Source organism: Cololabis saira, chromosome 16 (genome assembly GCF_033807715.1).
Source record: "Cololabis saira isolate AMF1-May2022 chromosome 16, fColSai1.1, whole genome shotgun sequence".
NCBI classification, from domain to species: Eukaryota; Metazoa; Chordata; class Actinopteri; order Beloniformes; family Belonidae; genus Cololabis; species Cololabis saira.
This window is the reverse complement of record NC_084602.1, coordinates 14569307-14592624: the sequence shown is the minus strand read 5'-3', so window position 1 is coordinate 14592624 and position 23318 is coordinate 14569307. Positions and strand designations below refer to the sequence as shown.

The 23318-nt window shown below is 40.3% G+C and overlaps 1 protein-coding gene across 1 annotated transcript; it reads left to right on the top strand.

The window, feature by feature from the left end:
* Nucleotides 1-3255: 3255 nt before the first annotated feature.
* On the top strand, nucleotides 3256-23045 carry diras1b (DIRAS family, GTP-binding RAS-like 1b). Its single transcript, XM_061743254.1, has 3 exons — nucleotides 3256-3404; nucleotides 12713-13054; nucleotides 16599-23045. Exons 2-3 carry the CDS (start codon nucleotides 12746-12748, stop codon nucleotides 16884-16886), a joined length of 597 nt encoding a protein of 198 aa, XP_061599238.1. The 5' UTR covers nucleotides 3256-3404; nucleotides 12713-12745; the 3' UTR covers nucleotides 16887-23045.
* Nucleotides 23046-23318: the final 273 nt, after the last annotated feature.

Genomic DNA, 23318 nt, shown 5'->3' with positions numbered 1-23318 from the left:
ACAGCCAAGGAATCATTGAATAATTTAAAATGAAACCCAGAAACCAATTATGGAGTTGTGATGCCGTGTGGTTTGAGCCACAGCCTTGGGTCGGGTGTCAGCTTGGTAATGACTAGGCCATTGGAATAAGAACAGACAATAAAGAAACTAAACATGCTTCTCAATTTTCTTTTTGAAGGCTTTTTTTTTAAAAGACCCATTTTTTTTGGTACAAAGTCTGCAGAATTCCTCTGTGATAAATTTCAACATTGCTTGGGGGGTTGTCGTCATCACTTCATTTGTAAAGATGACAAGATCATTACATCCACATTCCCTCTCAGGTATTCACTCAAACTTCTTTTGCACCATTTTCTGGTCACTTATACTAATGATACTACCATAGTACTGACACACCCGTGCCATTAACACGTTACATTTAGTACCTGTGGTTCTATGCAGTTTAAGAGATGTGTGTTTAGGTCCCTCAACAATTCTTTAAACACAACTGAAAATAGTTATGTTTGACTTTGAATGCCTGTCTTCTGAGCAGTAAGCTGTTATTTTTCTTAGGCTAGTAATTGATGGAGTATGCTGACAAACGTTCATATTCATGAGCCACTTACAGGCTCATCTTATTTTGACGAAGACGGATAATAGATAGAAATACAACACTGAGGCTGTCTACTGTAAGGGAGAGAAAATACTGATTCCTCTACATGTCTTTGGCGAAGAGTGCAAATTTAAGTGACTTTAAGAAACTAAACAAATATATGAAGACTGGGGAGAGTCCCAGCACCTCAGAAGGTTTGAACCATCGGGAATGTTACACAAATGACTGAAAATAATAAAACAACACTGCACATCCTCTACACGACACAGTAAATTAAGAATGTGTCTTCAGGGTATTCCAGTATGCCACAATAAGGACTGATAGGACATTAATCCTGCTTACAGCTATGACCTTTCACATTGACATGCTGTCGCCTGATTTTTAAATATTTATATAATCGATATAATGTAATTCATTTTATTGACTTTTTTTGTTATTTTTGTCTTCAGCTAAAACAACCATTGTTTGAAAAAATAATGAGAATGAGAACAGAAAAATGGTAGACTGTGTAAGAAATTGATTTATAATGCATAGATGTATTATTTATAATAAAAATACTCACTATTATATGCGTCACTTTAACATGCAACATTATATCATGCACTGTACAGTGTGGTGTACATTAGGGGTGGGACGGGTAACTCACGATTCAATACTGTGGCGATATGTGGTCCACAATAACGATAATATCACAATACACGATATCTACGATATTCGATATATTGTAAGATATTTCATCAACGATATATCACGATACATGTGACTGAAAAAGAAAAAATGCCCATAAATAGGAAAACATCTGTAGTTATGCATTTATTCAATGCCAAAAGTTCATACAATGTACAAAGAAAGTACATTTATATAGAGCCTCACTGGCTCCTGGGCTAAATGTAAACACTGTACAGCTGGACAAATTAAAGTGCATGAACATTAATAACATGTTTTATATAAACCAGGACAGTGCACTGCTTTGTTTCTAATACTGAAAAGTCAGTAAGCAACTTAATTTTGCATAATACCTCACTGCCTCCTAGTCTTGTAAATGTAAACACTGTACAACTGGACAAATTGAAGTGCATGAACAATAGTGCGGTGACAACCCCGTAAATCCATTATGTGTGTTGTAATAAAATATCGATATTTGCCATCAGTTTATCCATTATTTATTGCGACAGAGAGCGCAACAATATATTGCAATATCAATTTTTTCCCCACCACTAGTGTACATATGTACTTTTCCAGCTGATCTGCTGCCTGCAGTCCCACTGTTCCCCAGCAGAGGGAGACAGACGCAAGGCGGTGTGGGTGAAGGCTGTGAGTCATACAGTGAGACCGTCACGTACAGACGGCAGAGCTCAGAAAGAGGCCTAGTCAGACTTGGCCATGAGTCTATTTTAACACCAGAGGTAGGAGTGTTCGCGTTTAAAGGTGATATTCAACGACACAAAATGCAATGGTGGGACATGGTAATGAGCTACGCCTAGGGGATTCATTTGGCTGTCCTTGAGCAGTTTTATTCCTGGTCCATCAGCCTTCATCTGTCATCACCTCTTTTTTTTCCATCCACTACGTGTTGTTTTGTCATGTCAACGTGTGTGATGTAACCGTTTCTCATTAGATTACACCGCAGCAGTCAGGTAGTCGCGTCCGTCTCGGCAGCGCTGGAACATGATGGAGCCGCTGTCCGTGGTGCTGATCAGTCAAGCGAACCTGGGTTATGTGCAGATGTGTTTTATAACCCCCCCCCCCCCCCGTTTAGTTTTAATTTGAGTCGTGATGATCTGAACCAATACCATTATCTTGTAACATCTGCTTACTGTACCTTGATCTGACACAAACTATTTCTATAACTTATGTCGAAAACAGAGTCTGCATCATGTGTTACTAAAACTGCCCAACTTCCCCATGGGAATGCAAATATGTTTTATTCTCTTGGCTTGCTTGTGTTTCAATATCAGCTGATCCATATAGTCCAAAGGGAGCTATAGCACGATTCTGCATGGAGATGTCTGAGTGCTGCAGTGTACTTATGTGTGAAATACTGAATGAATGCAATGCACTGCAGGGACGCACTCCTCCAGATATGAATATTTGATATCCGTCTTCATATTGTCCAAATCGCTGGATCAGGCATGAGATAATCTGTTCAATTCATTGTATTTAATAACAAACAAAAAGGATTACTACACTTTGATGACTACACACAAATAAGTTAAGTCCTTTTTTTCATCACATAAGGAGGCTTAATGTGATTTATTCCGCAGAGATAATGAGTATTTCATATTCAGTTTATGTATGTCTTTATTTTTCTAATTCTTTTTTATTATTTTTTGCCTTTGTTTTAAACCCCTACAGTCAGATGACCAAAGTTGAATCCCTTATTAAATACTCTATTTATTTTTTATTTATTTATTTATTTATTTATTTTTATTTATTCATTTTGTCATCCAACTGCTACGAAGTGCGAAAGAAAATCCGGTGTGGGCAGAAAAAGGGAGAGAGGGAAAAGCACCTCCCACGTCCTGCGAGAAAGAGAGAGGGAGAGAGAGAGACTGTGTGTGTGTGTGTGTGTGTGTGTGTGTGTGTGTGTGTGTGTGTGTGTGTGTGTGTGTGTGTGTGTGTGTGTGTGTGTGTGTGTGTGTGTGTGTGTGTGTGTGTGAGAGGGAGAGAGATCGGTGCTGCTGCTGGAAGTCGGACGGCATGAGCTCTACATGAACCGCGTAAAATGCTGTAAAAGACGCTGTCGGCGTTTGTGTCGCAGACTTGGGAACCGAGCGAGGACGAGCCTGAAGCGGAGCTGCTTCTTCACGACCAGGTAAGGGACCGACCCGCTCCTCCTTTCGCCCGCCTCTCGGCGTCCGTTCCCGGGCGTGAGATGCTGGTGCTCGGTGGCGGAGCCGCCGTGCGCCCGCGGCCGACGCAGGACGCGTCGGTGCCGCTTCACATTCACACCACAGCCCTCTCGCACATTCCCAGGGACAAATCGCAGTCGTGTTAAGCCTGATTTTATATAATAATAATTATAATAATTGTACACCGTCGCCTGCGCCCCAGCACAGCCATATTGGTAGTCAGATCTGAATGGGGAGGGCGGATGAGAGGAGGAGAAGGTGTCGGGATTATCATATTGCTTTGGAGGAGTAAAGGGAGGTGGAGGAGGAGGTGATGCGAGGGGGTTTAGAGGGGGTGGGGGGGTTCTCTGCGACGGCGAAATGATGCACTGCTGCGAGATGGCGATCCTCTGGTATTTATGAATGAACCGAGCAGGAGTAGGTTGGTCTGTAATGGCGCTGCGCACCAATGTGCGGCCCCACGGCCTCGTCCTCCTCCTCCTCCCCAACACAGCCCGACCGACGCGGAGGAGACGCACGTCAACATTAGGCTACTATACACTAATAATGACGCCATCTGTGACGCATAAAGCCCGACTTTCTCCGGCAAATGTGCACGGTTAATCCTCCATCTGGATGCGTGTTGTTTTGCAGTGCGTCCTCTCCTCCTCTTCCTCCTCCACGTCTGATGATGCGCTGCTTGTGTTTTTTTGGAGAGAAGAGCCATCGTGATGTGGGAGAGGAAATGTGAATCATTTAGGTCTCTGCATGTGTTCATATGTATGTGGCTGGACTTCCTGTAGGCGCTGTCGGTAGTGTGAGTGCGTGTGTTTGTGTGTCTTTGTGCGTGTTTTGGGGGTTGGCAGAGAGGAGTTATGTCAGCGCTTTAAACGCTGGGGTTGACAGTAGCGCAGAGATCCACACTATATTAACATGTGTTGCAGGATATAGGGGGTGGATGGGGGAGTGTTGACGTCCTGTCTGTCTGTCTGTCTGTCTGTCTGTCTGTCTGTCTGTCTGTCTGTCTGTCTGTCTGTCTGTCTGTCTGTCTGTCTGTCTGTCTGTCTGTCTGTCTGTCTGTCTGTCTGCATGTCTGTCTGAATGGCCACAGTACAGTTGCATAAGAACACTTGTCTCCACCGAGGCAGGATGAAGAAATGACTCAATACATGGTAACAAGCAGCAGCAGAGTGAAGCGGTGATTCCAATGGTGCCAGAAATGCTTTTGGGATAAGAAAGGGATGAGTTGGGATATGAGATGATGATGATTTTGATGCCATGGAAGAAGCAAAGGCATCCTTCTTAAATCTGAACTATCTGTCACAGTAACACACACACACACACACACACACACACACACACACACACACACACACACATATACATATATATATATATATGTATATCCTGTATGTATATATATATATATATATATATATATATATATATATATACATATATATATATATATATATATATATATATATATATATATATATATATATATATGTATATATATATATATATATATATATATTAAACTGTAAACCATAATCAGCAATATTAAAATAATAAAAGGCTTGCAATATTTCAGTTGATTTGTAATGAATCCAGAATGTATGACATTTTTGTTTTTTTAATTGCATTACAGAAAATAAAGAACTTTATCACAATATTCTAATTTTCTGAGACAATCCTGTATATATATAACAACAAAAAACAACTTATAACAATCATTTTCAAGTTAGAGCCCCCCTAGGATTTCCCTTATAGACAGCATTCACTATCTGTAAGGCTCAATCTTAACAAATGACATCAGAAGTTTTGTGCAGCTGCTCATTGTGCTCCATAAAAGCATCTTTTGCTCGTACATGTTAATCTCAGTCAAGTCTGCCATTACTGCTGTGCACATTTATTATTATGTACTGCATAGTGTCTGCTCTAATACTGGAGCGGATCAATGCTAAAGTGTTTTAGCCCTTCTGATGGCAGCAGCCCATTCAAAAGGTTCATTTAGATTTCATTATTCATGGTATTAAGAAGGACCTTCTTGGTCTTATGCATAAATAATCACAGGAAAAGATGACTGGTCGGGACAGATATGCACACAATGACCTCTGAGAAGTCATATTTGATATTCTACTCAGTAACCAATCATTTATTAGGACATAATGTCAGCTATCATCATCAGTTGTTTGCTCTATACTATAGTTTTGGATGAAAAAAAAATTAGTTGTAATAATTTTCCTAATGTCTCAGGGGCTCTCCTTGTTATTTCCCTTCTTGTTTCTGGTTTAAACCTCGATGTTGTCTGACCTAGGTCACCTGATGTTATTTATCTGTTGTTTCCTTAGCAGATCAATAGATTAAATCCCAGACTACCTTTACCATCTGTCACTGCAGGATTCTTCCACAACACTCCATCAGTGTGTAATGAAGAGTTTGGTCAGGTCACGGCCTCAAGAGCATCGACAGTATCTTCGGTGGAAAAAAAAGTAATGACATAGATAGATGAATGTGAATAAAACAAACAAAACTGCTCAGTTGGCAGTGCTGCCAACTAAAAATCATTACTGCTTTGTTTTTTCTGTCTTGGATTAGTAATGTCAGAAGCAGAAAAAAGAGCAAGACAAGAATCCTGAGGTCACACTAATACGCTGTACTAATACACGCTTAAACACCAACTGTTGCTGCAGACACAGAAACATGTTTTTGCTCAGACATGTTTCATTGGACATCTACAAAGAGCTTTAATAATTAGAAATCTGAAGCTAGAAACATAAAAATGATGCTTGGATGCTGCCCATGTGCAGAATCGGCTTCTGGGAAAAAGTCTTCTGCTTAGTTATTAGTGCCAGACAGATAAATGTAGCCATATGTGGCTCACCCAGGCTCATGCAGAGTCAAAGATATAGGCAAGGTGCATCAGAGGGCTTTGGGGTTTAAAAGGTCGTACGCAAAGACTGTTGGTAACTTAAGTCCTTGGGAATTGGGTCAACGCAGAGTGGCCCACATGCAGATAGGAGGTTAAGCTCGATGATTAGCTAGTAGGCCAAGACCAGTGCTTCAGTCTCTTGGACAGTGTAGCTCACATGCTGGTGTACTCTCTCAGTCATAGTTTAGAGTTGGGATTAAAACCTTTTGGCTTCAGGTGTTTTCACCTTTATACCCACCTTTATACATATCTCACTTTAAAAAAGGGACAGCAAAAGACTGATGCAAAGTTTAGAAAGGCCATACAATCTATTGTTAATGATGAACCCTTCCAGGAGTTTAATATCAGGCCACCAAACAAATCCCGACACCATCAATGTTCGGAGTTTCTTTTCATCCAAGGGGAGGGCTTCATCTACTGTTCTATCCTCAAACATTGGCTTGATATCAAAATATCCTCCAAGAGCAATGTCTCCCATAAATCCAGGAGCAATTTTGTGATGATCTGTACATTTTTTTTTCTTTTTTTAGCCTGATGGAAGCCATATTAAGCATTAAAAGAGATCAGCAATAACAGGATTGAAATTTTGGATCTGTATCCAGGACCTCTGCAGATTTTAATTCCACCAAAAACTTGTGATCCATCCGTCAAACTTTTGATCAATAATGAAAAACCAGATAGAGACTTTCGGATAAGCAAAACATTTGGAGTTCCGATCAACGCAGGGAGCTAATACAGCAAGAACAGATACCCATCATGCCAGATACCGTCCAATATACCAGATATCCAGTATGCCAGGTTGAATTGCAGAGGCTTTGAAAAGAAGGGTTGACTCTTTAATTTATTATTATTATTAAAGCTCCAAGGGTTTATTTGCATTTTGAAGTTTATAAAGGGGTGTGAATTGTATAAAGAGCTCAAATCCTGCTTGGTACGACGATTGTTTGATATATTTGTAACTATTGTCGGTAATCAATTAAGAAGATTGATACTGTTGCCACTGGCGACGGGAGGAAACAGCTAACATGACCCTGGATGAAGGTGCAGAGTTGGCTTACGCTGAATTAAAGCCGTCTGAAATGAGGCATTTGTGGCGCTATTGTGCACAAATACCTTTTAGTTGAGTGCAGCAACGCCCTGTGTTATACTTGTTTAAAATTTTTGTTATCGTTGGAGCTTGATGCTAAATCAAAAAAAAAATCTTCATCTAACCAAAAGTGACACTGCTCCTATATTTCTTTGCCGTTTTTAACCCAACATTAAAGGGAGACTTTAGATTTATTGGCGAGTATGGCATGTTAGTGCTCCTTATTCCAGAGAGAGTGCCGATTTTCATAAAAACATCCTGAATAATTTGTCCATTTTCACTCTATGAATATAAAGGGAACATTTATTTTCTTTCCACACACACACACACACACATTACAGAAAGCTTTATTGTCTTTCCTCTCCCTCAGGAAAATTATTGCAAACTATTTTCATTCATGAGCCACAAATTAGACGTCAATAAGAGCTTAAGGAAGGCACATTATGTGTATCTTCTGTATGTTAGCAGGTGTAAGTGCAACGATGCGGCAGTAAGACTAAATCAAAATGTCTGAGCCAAAACTCCGGTCTGTTTGAACCCGAAATGCCTGAGTCTTAAAACTGCCTTTCTGGAGACGCTGATTAAATCCTGTGGCGGAACACACACACACACACACACACACACACACACACACACACACACACACACACACACACACACACACACACACACACACACACACACACATACACACACACACACACACACACACACACACACACACACACACACACACACACACACACACACACACACACACACACACACACACACACACACACACACACACACACACGTCTGGAAAGAACCGAGCTGATTTGTGAAGACAGAACAGGGAGTTTTCTGCTTGACTGCACATACACACACACACACGCACACACACACACACACATCCACACACACACACACACGCTCACACACACACACTCACACACAAAAGCATACACCTGACAGGCTGGAGGAACTTCGTGCAGGTTTGAGACAATGCGACAAGTGTGTCTCCCTGCTCTCATCCGGCCACAAGAGCACAGACTATAACAGAAAAAAAAAAAGCTGAAAATCTGTTGATCCTGTAAAATCCCCATCACCAAATAGCCGAGCATCCACAGGATTCCAGTATGAGCAGCCTGATTAAAACCTTTCACTACAAGATACCGCGGGACCGCTTTGTGGGTGTCTATTTAATCAGGCTCTTGATCTGTTGAATGGCATTATGTTTGATGTTGGTTAATGCGCTTCCTTTATGCTGCCGGGTAAGTGGCTCTCTTGAGGAAAATTATGTGCATATTTTTTATTTTTTTTGTTAAAGGTGACATTTCTTCGCGCTCTCAGGGAGATGAATGAGTGGAGACGGCTGCGTTGCAGCTATTTTCTGACTGAGGGGGAGAATCGGGCCCGTTTGGTTTGTGCCATCTGCTAATGGACTGTGGCTGCGCTGCCAGAGATGCTTTTACAGTGAACCGTTAAATCCTCCAGAAAACTGTGGCCCTCGCTTCAGATGAAACAGAGAAAGAGGATGGAATGAAAGGAGGGGGGGGCAGACGCAGCTCTCATTGGAGAGAGGAGTGTCATTAATGTCAAAGGCCTGGTGTCAAGGACAAATGAAGTTGTGCATGTGTATCACTCTGAGGTTGCACCTGTGTGTGCAGTTATATCTGCTGACAGACGGAGTGAGGGAGACGGCTAATTTTAGCTCAGGTGAAAGAGGGGGAGGAGAGTGGAGGAAGGTTTTGATGAGCAGGAGCTGAAAGCCCCCAAAAAAACAAAAACAAAAAGCAGGCAGAGAGTGAGGCAGCATGACAGACTGTCACGGCCTAGAGAGACAAGCTCCATCGATTAAAACCACACCAGCCTTAGTTTATCGATCAACCAGCATGGAGACCTAAGAAGAGAGAATAGAGGAGACAGAGATGGGGGGGAAACAGCAAGAGGGAGCTGGAGGGAGCATGTCACAGACAGCAGAATAGCAGATGCAGATAGATACGTATGTGTGAGCATCAAGAGGACATCCAACTGTGAAGCTCCTGTCGTTATAGTCTCACCCTGCAAACATGTTTGTGTCTAGTTTCCTGGGTCATGTTCTGCAGTCTCTGTTGAATAACATGAATCCCGTGACGTAGATGTGGCAGCAGCTACTGTACACATCCTAAAAACGAGTACAGCCAAATACAGTTTGAAGGCAAACTAAAGACAAACTGTTAAGTTGCAGTCCAAGTTGTCGGCTGCACATCGACAGGCCTGGCTACAGTCTAATGTGTTTTTTTCACCACTTGGATGCAACACAAGGAGCTGTAAACACGCCGATAAACACTAGAAATGTGCTGATGTGCTTTCCATCACTGCCCAGTCTCGAGGCTGTGTTGGTATCATGTTTCTGGAGGCTCGTATCTGGAGTCAAGCATGCGCTGTCCTTTAGGTTTCAGCCTGCTCACGAGGGCAAAGCAGAGCTCTGTTGATGCAGATGTCCCCACTGTTGCTCCCCATTTTAACCTGGACATTGTTGTTTTAAAGAAATGGCTCGAAACCTTGAGTTTTAACCTCCAGAGGGCTGCTCAGCAGGCCATGCAACAACATAGCTCTGGGAAAATTAAATCATCAAGCAGCAGTGAGGTAGTTCTTTATAAAGTCGCTGGTAAGCTGTGTTTTCACTTATTTGATCCATTTTCAATACAAAATTCATGGAGTAAATCCGGTAAAAATACCTGAGTGTCCCATAATTAACACAACAACAGCTGTACTTTTTCTGTAGAAACCAGAGGTGTCAAAAGTATTCACATTCATTACTCAGGTAGAAGTATAGATACTAGAGTTTAAAAATACTCCTGTAGAAGTTGAAGTATCAACTCAAGTTTTTTACTCAAGTAAAAGTATAAAAGTACTGGTTTCAAAACTACTTAAAGTATAAAAGTAAATGTAAGGGGAAAAAAAGCCATTAATGACAAAAGCCATTGAAAATGAATGCATCTTAGTATAATGCAAATATATTAAAGAACCATATACCGGTATGTGTACTATTGAGCATTAACATGTGTTTCAGAGAGCAGGAGATATGATGACTAGTTGCCTATAAGTATTGTAATGGTGCAAAAAGTCAACTTCAGAGGCATGTTATCATTTATCCTAACCTTTATTGGAATGTACATCCAAGTTTAGTTGCAGGAATCTGAGGGAACGGATGTAAGAACAAAACTGGACAAGAACATCTGAAACAACCACAACCAAATTCACTCTATCCGGATGGAGCAATTTAACTGGATAGTTTTTTTTAAAGGCCGAAATGAAATAGAGTAACAAGGCTGTTTTTAAAATGTAAGGAGTAAAAAGTACAGATAATTGCGTGAAAATGTAAGGAGTAAAAGAAAAAAGTCGTCTGAAAAATAATTACTCCAGTGAAGTATAGATAACCAAAATTTCTACTTAAGTAAGGTAACAAAGTATTTGTACTTCGTTACTTGACACCTCTGGTAGAAACCCTGTCCTCTCAGAAACATCAACTTTGACTCCTAAAAGCACATTAAGGCCTCATTTGTCCTCAAGTTTGTCTTTGTGCATCTCCGTGCTCGTGTCTGATGTAAAGCAGACCTGAGCAGAAAACACCGAGCAGCTAAGCTTCTTCAAAAGCCAGATGTTGTTTCTGGCAATACAGTTGTACTTAACATGCTTCTGACTGGCACAGACTTACAAACAAACTGCTGTGATCTAAGGGAGGGATAATTTGATCAGCTGGAAGCCTTGAGAGTTTAGGGTGAAGATTAAACTGCAGTTGCGTATCCAGTGCGGCTCTAAATGTCACCCACACCTGCTGCAAGAGTCTCTGTGCAGCTCTAAAAGATCTCCACGACTCTTCATTTATTTTGACATCCTTGACTGATAATATCTAGAATCTGGCAACGCAATTACAGGCGTCTCACCATCAATATTTGGTTCCCGCCGTGACAGAAAACCATTCATTCCATGTCGTATCGATGACAATTTACTGTTCCACCGCAGCTGACGCTCACTGAGAGCAAAATTCAATTCACCTCTATTAAATAATACTTTATTAATTATCCAAGGGAAATTAGAAGATCATAACGCAGTAATTACAATCACATCTGAAAGGGTGTCGTATTATGAGCCCTTAAAGCAAGTGCTGAACCATGACAGATAGATAATGCACAGTGAGGCAGAGAAACATGACGGCAGAAGAACTACTTGCAAAGATAAACACAGATGTTGAATTTGGACGACGTCCGCATGCGTAAACATGAGGTGCAGAAGCTAAAGTTTACGGTGTTTACTGCTGTAAATGAGTACCAATCAGACCTGCTATTGTTATTATTAGTGCAATAATTAATGCAAATGAGGTGTTTATTGAGTAGCTTGTTTAATTGATTAGTACCAAGATACTGTCCATGCTTCTGTTAAGTTCTGCATTTCTTAAAGGCTTTCCTGTAGAACAAACAATAGAGCTTTATTTATTAGTTTGGTAACTTGAGCTTTTGTTAAATACATTTTGACTACTTGGCAAGAAGCTGCAAAAACAAATCAGACATTTAGAAAATCATATGTCTGTTTTCTGCTGACTAATAGATCCAACACCAATATTCACAGACCTCTTTCCAAAATAAGGTTTTGTGTTCCCTCTTCACCTCTGTACGAGAAGGATTTATCATGTAGGCATTTATTTTGTGTTATTTACCTGAATTCTGCTGTTGTTTGGATCAGTACCAGATCAATTGAATTGAATTCCACGTTACTGTCCATCCATCCATTTTCTATACCCGCTTTATCCTTTGCAGGGTCACGGGGTCTGTGTAATGGTAAATTACATAATGCAATCTTTTAGTAAAGCAGATCTTTGTATTATGAATGTTTGGGTTTAGCTTCGTAGTTGTTTGATGGTTGGATGAATTGCATTTTTTTGTGTTCATGTATTATTGATCATACTTTCTCTAGTCTCCAAAATTTGCTACAGCTTCCATATGTTGATAACTGTTGAAATGCAGTGGGGCCTTGGCTTTAGATCTAAGAAACTGCAACTGTGTAAGGGGTATTGATTAGGGAAATATCTGCGTCAGGTAAAACCCTTGGAGCCTCACCAAACTCATCCTTTCTAATTCGTTCTCTGGCTCATATTCAGACCAGGAAAAGTTATAAAATGAAATCCAAGCAAGTGGTTCATCTCAAATGCTTTTGTTCTGTCCACCTATTGTTAAACAAATCCCAACCCTCTTCTGCTTCTGTTGCCCCCCCCCCCCCCCCCCCCTTATCACACTTCAACATCGCAGGTGTAACACTGTCTTAAGCCTCAGCGGGGCAGAATGCCGGAGCAGAGCAACGACTACCGTGTGGTGGTGTTCGGGGCAGGAGGAGTCGGGAAGAGCTCCCTGGTTCTGCGCTTTGTGAAGGGCACTTTTAGGGACACCTACATCCCCACCGTAGAGGACACCTACCGCCAGGTGATCAGCTGCGATAAGAGCGTCTGCACCCTCCAGATCACAGACACGACTGGGAGCCACCAGTTCCCGGCCATGCAGCGTCTCTCCATCTCCAAGGGGCACGCCTTCATCTTGGTCTACTCCATCACAAGCAAACAGTCCCTGGAGGAGCTCAAACCCATCTATCAACAGGTGAGGAGTATTTGTGGATGGCTGGGCGGATTAGAGAAGAGTTTATTGTGCAAAGTACTTATGAGTAGTCGCAGTCAGAGGTGTCAAGTAACAAAGTACAAATACTTCGTTACCTTACTTAAGTAGTAATTTTGGTTATCTATACTTCACTGGAGTAATTCTTTTTCAGACGACTTTTTACTTTTACTCCTTACATTCAGAGCCGGATTAAATAAATGGACTACACTAGGCAGACTGTGATTTTTGGGCCCCCCTCCATCGATGTTATTTATGAAATCTTAAACTTACCAAAGTTACTAATAAAACTTAATTCACATTTTACATAGCAAAGTCATAGTCAAGTTGGTTCTTTGTATTCCAAAATAAGTCATGTGTTGTATATTAAACAGTCTATCAGACTATTTTTAGATTTTTATTATTTATACGTTATTACAATGCTCTATTAAATGCTATTAAATGATTCTTATCTTATCGATTGTGAGCATTTTGCAGAAAATCTTAATTAAATGTGTTGATTAAATTGAATAGTTAAATAAGAAGTCAAATCTACAAAGACCAATAAAATTTGCAGTAAGACAAAGTGTGCTGTAGTATGTATGTCTGTATGTGTATATGTATGTATGTGTATGCGTATGCAGAGCCGTTTGAGAGATTTGCGAGGCCCTGTGTGAAATAGCCAGGGGGGCCCATTTTTGGGTTTTTCGGGTCGGATCGGGTGTCTATATGCGCAATTTTAACTCTCCAATTAGCAAAATACTGGATACCTTCCCCTGCCTCATCATCATCTGGGCTTTCCTCGACGCGGGGCCTCACGGCTGCTTGAGACCCGGTCGGATCGGTGATTTTTGTAACAAATTTATCAAACGTGCCTTTCAGAGAGGCATTAAACTCTTCCATTTTCTTTTGTTTTTTTCTTTTTTCATCCCCTAATGGAAATTTCCTGAATCTGTCTCGTTCTCTCGACATTGTGTGACAGTTTGTTCCAACTCCACCCGTCTGGATCAGAGCAGCTTGTGTCCGCGCTTGGTCTGATCAGTTGTATTGAACAACAGACACGCGTCATCATTGCACATATATTTATTGATATGCACAGACTAGTACACATTTAGGTCTGTAATGGAACGTGACTGTTGATATTTATAAGGAAAAAAAAATAAAAAATTGGGGGAAAAAAAAAACGGTCCATAGCGCCAGGCCCCTTGGGGCGCCAGGCCCCGTGCGGTCGCACGGTTCGCACATCCCTTGCGGCGGCCCTGTGCGTATGTATGCGTATATATATATGTATGTATACTAAATATAGTAATAATGCACATATATATATGCCTTAGGTTTTTACCGGCATGTTATCAACCATTAATATGTGTGCAGACTTTTTTTTTTTTTTTTTTTTTTTTTGTCCCTCTGTCTGGGCCCCCCCCCCTGTCGGGCCCTAGGCACGTGCCTAGTCTGCCTTTGCGTTAATCCGGCTCTGCTTACATTTTCACGCAATTATCTGTACTTTTTACTCCTTACATTTTAAAAACAGCCACGTTACTCTATTTCATTTCGGCCTTTAAAAAAAACTATCCAGTTAAATTTCTCCATCCGGATAGAGTGAATTTGGTTGTGGTTGTTTCAGATGTTCTTGTCCAGTTTAGCTCCAATAAAGGTTAGGATAAATGATAACATGCCTCTGAAGTTTGACTTTTTACACCATTACAAATACTTATAGGTAACTAGTCATCATATCTCCTGCTCTCTGAAACACATGTTAATGCTCAATAGTACACATATATGGTTCTTTAATATATTTGCATTATACTAAGATGCATTCATTTTCAATGGCTTTTGTCCTTAATGGCTTTTTCCCCCTTACATTACTTTTACTTTTATACTTTAAGTAGTTTTGAAACCAGTACTTTTATACTTTTACTTGAGTAAAAAACTTGAGTTGATACTTCAACTTCTACAGGAGTATTTTTAAACTCTAGTATCTATACTTCTACCTGAGTAATGAATGTGAATACTTTTGACACCTCTGGTCGCAGTGCTCTCAGTTGGGAGAATCAGGGAGGAACTCTGAATGGGAGCTAACGTGGTAATATCTGAACTAACAGCTGCTCAGAGTGAGTGGCTTTTCTCAATCTCAACCCACTCAAACCTGAAATTTCACACAGTGACACGATTTTGCAACACTTGACAAGGACTGTTGGCCATGTTGCAAAATGAAGAAAAGATGTAATGACAAAGTAAATAACTGTGTAGTGCAAAAGTGATGCAGTGAAACTGTATCTGATGAAGCATTCGCTGGAAGTACTGTGGGGTTTATGAGCGTTGAGTTATTTCTGCTAGCCAGACTTCTCCCTGATTATCCAGGCTGCAGAGTACTGTGAGAACTGCATGTAAGACACTATCTAGTCCAGGGGTCGGCAACCCAAAATGTTGAAAGAGCCATATTGGACCAAAAACACAAAAAACAAATATATCTGGAGCCGCAAAAAATGAAAAGTCTTATATAAGCCTTAGAATGAAGGCAACACATGCTGCATGTATCTATATTAGTTAGTTATTAGTTAGTTAGCATTAGTTATAACTGGGGGGAGATTTATTTATTCATTATGCACTTCGAGAAAAAAGTCGAAATGTTGAGAAAAAAGTCGAAATGTTGAGAAAAAAGTCGAAATGTCTAGATTAAAAAGGAAAGGAAAAAGAAAAAAAGAAGAAAAAAAGGAAAAAAAGAACGTTTTTTGAAAAACCTCTAGGGAGCCACTAGGGCGGTGCTAAAGAGGTATGAGGCTCTAGAGCCGCAGGTTGCCGACCCCTGATCTAGTCAGACCAAAAAAATGCGTTTAATATGTTCCTCAGAACATTAAAACCAAATTAGAATCAGTTTCTAATTGTCTATCATGTGAAGTCTGTGACCTACAATTTTTGTGTAAAACAAATGTAAATTTACCCCCAGAAAAATCACCAGTTTATTTCTACACTGCAAAAACCGTCCCTGTTGAAATAAATTAAACATTCCATAAATCTGGTCAAAATTGCCGTATTTTATTCAAAAATATACTCGCCAGCGGGGTACGAATAATACACTTAACTAGAATTCTTAAAATTAACAAAATAGTTTATTTTTTACTTTCTTAAAAAAATGAATTTTTGCAGTGTAATGAATTTTATTTTCAAAGAACGACTTCAAGATTTTGGCCGGTCTTCTCACGGAGAAGGTTATGTAGGTTGGATTTTTTTTTAATTCTAGCCACTTGAAACATATATGCTGTTCTTCATGTTATCCAGTCTTTTGTAGAGTTGATATTTAGAAATAATTGGTTTATATGAAACGTACAGCAAAAAAGTACAATATTTAGTATAAGAGAAAAAAAAGAAGCTTCAAATAGTCTTTCCAAAACTATTTTAATTAAAAGCACCTTTTAAAACGTGTGTCTTAAAATTGTAAATTTCCGTATCCATGCTGTTTTGGAGTTCAACGTTCATGCCTACAATCATAAAGAGCACTTGCTGTCCAAATCATAACAATCCCACCACCTACTTTTCCTTTTTTCTGCAGGTCTTGGCCATAAAGGGCAATGTTGAGGCGATCCCCATCATGCTTGTGGGTAACAAGAGTGACGAGACCCAGCGAGAAGTGGAGACCAAAGACGGCGAGGCCCAAGCCAACCAGTGGAAGTGCGCCTTCATGGAGACGTCAGCCAAGACCAACCACAATGTCACGGAGCTCTTCCAGGAGCTCCTCAACCTGGACAAGAAGAGGAACATGAGCCTCAACATTGACGGCAAGCGCTCTGGGAAGCAGTCCCGCGCAGAGAGACTGAAGGGCAAGTGCAGTGTGATGTAAATCCCGGAGAGGAAGGGAGGGGAGGGGATGAAAGGTGTGTGCGCGTGTGTGGAGGCAGGTGTCACTCAAAGCAAAAATGTTTGGATGGCAACGGGAGTTTCAGCATCCATATCCTTCTCTGTTTGGGTGGTGCAATCATTAACACAGCGTATATTCAGGCTGGAGCATACTTTCCTTTACGTTTGACTTAATGGAGCGACAGCTGCATGGGACGGAGTTGAGAGGGTGGAAAAACAAAACATTTCACATGTTTTCTCTTTCTGTTCATGCCTTCCCTCCCTGCTCTGCTCACAACCCAAACTCTCCTTCAACATCCCGCCCCCCCCCCGTCCTCATAGCTACTACTATAACTAAAATCATGTAGATATATCGAAGTCCACAGGCTTGGCTGAGCTCCCTTATCTGGTAAAAAACACAATTTTCACAGACTGGCACGTCTGTCATTCCACTGAATTAGGGACTCAAACGTTGGAGCATGAGCAGCAACTCAGCAAAGCAATCATCCCAGAGCCATAACGGAGGATTCTGCTGTAAATAAACACGGAGTATGTAAATGTATATCATTCAAACCTCCTAATACACCACCCCAACTGGCATATCGGTCAGAGAAATAGAGTCTGAATCTCCAGCATCAAAATTTAAATTTGAGGCTGGTTGGAGGAAAAACTCATCCATTTTCTCATCGTATTGTTCCACCTTATTGATTACAAAAAATAAAAAAGACCCACCTTTACACTTATTCCACTGTCTTTATGTAAAAACAAAAAACTCACCCTTCTAAATGTCTGGTTCAAGGAGGCATCCAGTGGCGGGGTCTGCCCACAACGATACAACGCAACAATCCTTTTAAGACTCTCATCAAGCGTAGAAAAACTGAACAGAAGGCATCTGAGCTCTCATCTGCCTTGTCAGCAAAGATGGTGCACTTGGATTATTGTTGCCAAACTGGTGAAAACAGGGGACTTTTGGTCCCGACGTGGAGAATCTCAGCTTTGCTCGGCACTTTTCATGTCAAAGTCTATAAATGCCTTTTGTTTCTTGTTTGTTTGCTTTCTAATGCTCAATCGATTTCTGTACATTCAACAAGAAGCACACAGAAAGAAGAAGGGGTTAAAGTAACGCATGCATATTATTCAGTGAATTGCTGTTCTGTTTTCTCTGTGGCTGGTTTGGTTGCATTACCTCTCACACGTTTACATTTAATCAGGCGTCATTGGAAACAGAATGGACACAGAAAGGCAACGCATGTTCACAGATACACTCAACTAAGAGTAAAAAAAAAAGAGAAAACACATATATAGCTCTCGTTGTTAACGTTGACTAACTACGTGAAGACAAACAGGACTTACTCAGCCTAAATGCCCTCACATTGCACTTTATACCATAAATACATTCACAACTTTTAATTTGCATTGTTTTTAACTGCATTACTGAATAGCTGATATGCTCTTCTGTGTGTCAGAAGTGCATATAAACACACTATTATTCATGCTGGAGCTCTTAAAGTTATACAGGACGGCTAAAAGCACAATACTTTTTTACCAACATGTTTATCTGTGCATTTTTGTCTTATTTTTTATATATATATTTTGCCTTTTTTTGTGCAATTTCAGTCTTTAACATCTATTCACCAGACGTGAACCTGGGAGAGCAATTACGTCATGGTCAAAGGAAGGTCTCAGTTTTTTTTTATTATTATTATTATTATCATTAGTTTGGTCTGGTACATGGCACAACAAGGTTGTGGTTCTGCTGAACAACAGGGTATCGTGACGTGACCGGTTGGCTGTGTTCGCAAAATGTGATGTAATCCCGGCAGGGCGGCAGGGTGCCGAGGAGTTTCCGATTATTTGTCCACTTTTCTCCATTTCTCAGGAGGTTTTAACAACAATTTGTGTGGAGGATAATCAGCTTCTGTACTGTTAAATGCAAAGACGCAGACGACTAACCCCCTTTTAACTGTGTCTGTCTTTCTGACAACAACAACAACAAAAAAGAAAAAGAAAACAGCAAAAGCACAGCAAATGTTCTTGTCTGTGTCCCTCTGTGTCTTCACGTGTGCAGCAGGATCATCAACTGGGCACTTTAGGGTGACATTTTACTTGAAGACTTGCTTATTAATTAGCAGTTCTTCATTTGTAAGCCCCGTGTAAAATGTCCTGCTTACATAATTCATGTTTTCAGATCATCAATAAACTATTCCAGGTGTGTAGCTATTGTAAATGAGCATATTGATATCTTAAAGAGCTTCAAGTAAGATGTTACCCATGTAAGGAGATACTGTAAACACTGTCTTTCTGGGAAGAAGTCCTTTGTAACCAGGAAATGTTGCTACAGTTAAGGTTCACTGTTGCTATGTACTGTAATATACAGCTTAATAATAATCCTCATGATATCTCGTATTTTACACGTTCACTCTTCAGATCTATTAGTGACAGAATACTAGCAAAATGTGAATATGTAACTAAAGGGTCCACTTCATTGCTGTTAATTCTTTTGTTTCTGAATGAATCCATTGTTATATGATGTGTTGTACTTTGCACAAAATGTGAGGTCCTGTTGAACTCCAAAATCTACATTGTAAACATGCCCTTTACCTGTTAGATGCCAGGGATGATCTCTCACACTCTTTTATTCTCTTCTTGCGTGTGTGTGAGTGTGCGTTTGAAACGGATATGATTTAAATCACATTTCAACATTTGTTTAAGTTTTTATATTATATATATATATATTATGATGCCAGATAGAGTAAATACAGCTTACACTGCATGAAGTGGCCGTCAGAAGCATTAAACATAAAAAAAGAAAAAAAAAAGATGATCTGTAATGATTTTTCTGGCCCGGCTCAGCTCTGATCTGATGTACTACCGACAGTAGTGCACATACTGCATAAATATCATCTCGGCTGCGCTTCTGCTCGCGTCACGTAAATCCCAGATTGCGTGCAATCTGCTGCTCTGCTGACGTTAATGGGGAGGCCGTCGTTGCTCATGTCCCCGCATGGACCATGAGGAAAAACAAGGAGACGGCATGTGAGAGTGGTGTGGACGACAACAGAGCTGGGCTATTAATGGACGTGGTATGAAAACATGAAGTTGCGCCGGCCGTGGCCTCGATAAGAGCCAACTGAGATGGCGTGGAGGACTCTTTGTAAAAAAGATGACGTGCATGCAGGGCGTCTGAGCATCTGTTGAGTTTGTGGACTGTGCGTTAAATGCTGGCAGGAATCAGGACAGTCACCTCTGCCCCCTCCGCCCATGGCTTGTCTCATCTCATTTGCCGGTGAAGCTTGTATGTGCACATTAAGCCACTCTTTTGCATTATTTCACTCTGGCCTACATTAACTGTGTGTGTGTGTGTGTGTGTGTGTGTGTGTGTGTGTGTGTGTGTGTGTGTGTGTGTGTGTGTGTGTGTGTGTGTGTGTGTGTAGTTGTTGTTTCTTGCTGTACCATCTAACGAAATGTATGTCAGATGTTTGACGTTTTCCTGTGGAGAATACACGTTCAGGATCGCTCACCTTGCACAACACACACACTATTATGACACACACACAAGCTTACAAGTACCATCCGCACATTCCTGGTTAGAATTAGTTCCGCTCTTGAAAAGTCGCATAGAACACAAATATCTTCGGAAATACCTTAAAAATGTGTTCTAACGATATTTGCACTAATTAAATGAGCTATGTGGGGAAATATAAAACTCAGCCAAAACATGTAGCTCATGTTTGAGCACAGATTTTTGGCACCCTTTGAATTAACTTGAATTGAACAATTAAAGGTAGGGTAAGCAATTCTGCATGACTTTTAACCCAGTGGTTTTTTTCAGCACCTTCAGTGAATATCACCTAACTATTCCCCAGCTATCAATCTTGTTAATCTCTCTCTGTCTCTTTTTTTCACTGGCCTTAACACAGCCCTGGATCTGAAAACTAAAACTGCCCCCCCTCCCACACACACACGCACACGCACACACACACACACACACCACACACACACACAAATCCCCAAATCTCTTACTTTGTCTTAAAGAGAGGCACAAAAAAGTAGCACTCTGAAAAAAAGAAGTCAGTGATAAGCAACTGTCTATGAAATGATTCGTATTCATGTGCCTGCTACTAGGTTGATGAAGACATTAGCCCCGGTAAGACACGGTAGTGGTTGTATCATGCTGCGTGAATGTTTTTCTGCTTCTGTGCAGTGCAGAAAGTGAATGTATCAAATGAGTGCTGAGTAGCATGAAACAGTAATGGGTCAGGAGTTCTGACCAAAATCCCACTGAACACCAGAGATCTTAAATCAACCCCTGCAACACAGACTCCTTTCAACAGCTTGATGACATAGTGGTGGATCAGAGACAGAAACTTAAAAAAAACAACAAGAGGAGAAGAGAAATTGCTTTTAATAAAGGTTCTGTGACCAAACATTACAGTTTCAATTAATGTGAGCCTTTCATCTTTTGTTTACATTCATTATTATACTAAAAGGAAACCTTTGAGGCTGACGATCGATAATTGCATCGTTACGATGATGCACAAGGGTTTTATTTGCATGACTGCTTCAAGATAAGGCTTACAGATCATAATTCTAACCAGGATTGTAAAGCAGGTGGGGAGTTAAAACAAACATTTGGACAAACACTTCTCACACAGATATGTTCACTGAAGTCTTGTTTGCTCACTAGCTATTTTTTCACTTCATGTCAGCAATACTTCATAAAAATCTACTTCATAGCCTTTAAACTCTTGAGCTCCTTTCACATTTCATCTCATGTTGGGGTTTTTTTTGTGCATTTGTTTGTCGTTGAACAGACTGAAATCCGTCCCTGTTCACATCTGATTGTAGATAGTTGTAAATATTGTCCAAAGGGTTTAATATTTCATAGATGCGAGAGGAGAGCGTGTAGCGTGAGGGATTCTGCAGTCTTCTCTTTTAGTCAATCCATCCGATCAGAAGATGGCACCAGTAAAAGACGATCTTCTTTTGAAAACTGCTTTTGCTTTTGGGGTTTGCTGTGGTTTTCCAAGCCAGAAAAAGAACTTCAGGCAATGAAATCTATGGAGACCTAAAATGTTAGCACTTGATGAGCAAATAAAATTCTTCACGAGACTGTAATTCAGTTAATAGTCAACATTAAGAGAAAATTATTTAAAATCCTGTCACACTTCTTTACACAAATAGGTTTTTACTGTAGGTGAGTCATTAAATATTAAAATCGTGCTTTTCCCTAAAACAGTCTTTATTTATCAATATATTTATATTTTAATTATATAACTGCTTCAAATTTCAGTCTTAAATACTTGAAGGGATTATGTCATTATATCCACTGAACCGAATGAGCACGTGTGTGTAACAGTTTGGGCCTTCATAGACCGTCTCCTTGGCAGCACACAGGTTTTCATAGGAGCAGCTGAAGATGTTTTCATCCACCTGTCAGGTAACAGGGTACCTACTCGTAACGTTTGCTAAAGGGTCTTGTTCTGCAGAGGGAATGCTGCTCACGTGGGTTTTGAAATGGTGTAAAACTGACAGAAAAAGGAGTCACCAGAACAGTAATACAATAATAAAGTTTCTGAGCCGAGGCTCATTTCCATTGACAGGTTTCAGTCCTGTCGAGTCGCTTTTCTTGTCACGGGGTCTGAAGAAAATCAGTGCTGGAGGACCGAAATAGAGAAACACTCCCACTGACCCTGCTGACCTCTCTCGCTCGGCCCCGACCATCGTCGTGTCCGATCGCCTCAGATCCTCACAGGCAGTTTTCTTTTCTTTTTCTTTGCAGACAGGACATGTAAAGCGGTAACATGTGGACTTTGTGAGTAATGTAGTTTGGTACTATCTTGTTGCCCTGGCCCCCTCATTCCTGCATGGTCCCTCTCGGTGTTCCGGCCAGCATGAGATCAAGGACACAAACTGTGAATCATCTTTGTATTTTTTAAAGAAATTCTTCAGCAGCATATATGACTTTGATTTGGCAAATGGTTTATTTCTTTGTAGTGTTTATTGTTTTTGTAAATGTTTCTCTTGGTTTATTTCGTTTTTTTCTCTTTTGGGACTTTCTTTGTTATAATTTTATTTAACTAAGTATAATGTACAGATATTTATTCTAGCAATAGTCTTCCTATTAAGATATACTGTGCTGATGCATCTTCTGAATAATGGAAACTAGCATATATAAATATATAAATATATATAAATATAAAGATGATGATGATAATAATCTGCAAAATAATTTTCCTAATAAAAAATGAAAACTGAAGAGGTTTCTTTTTTTAATTGTTTGTTTTGATTATTTCATGTTTTGCAACTTATGCATGAAGAGGACTTGAGGATATCAATAGTTGTCACTGAGGGCCACTTTGATTCAGTCTGAAGTATGTCAGCAACTGCTTAGTGGATGTTGGTCTCTATAGACAGATGGTTCCCAGAGGAGTTG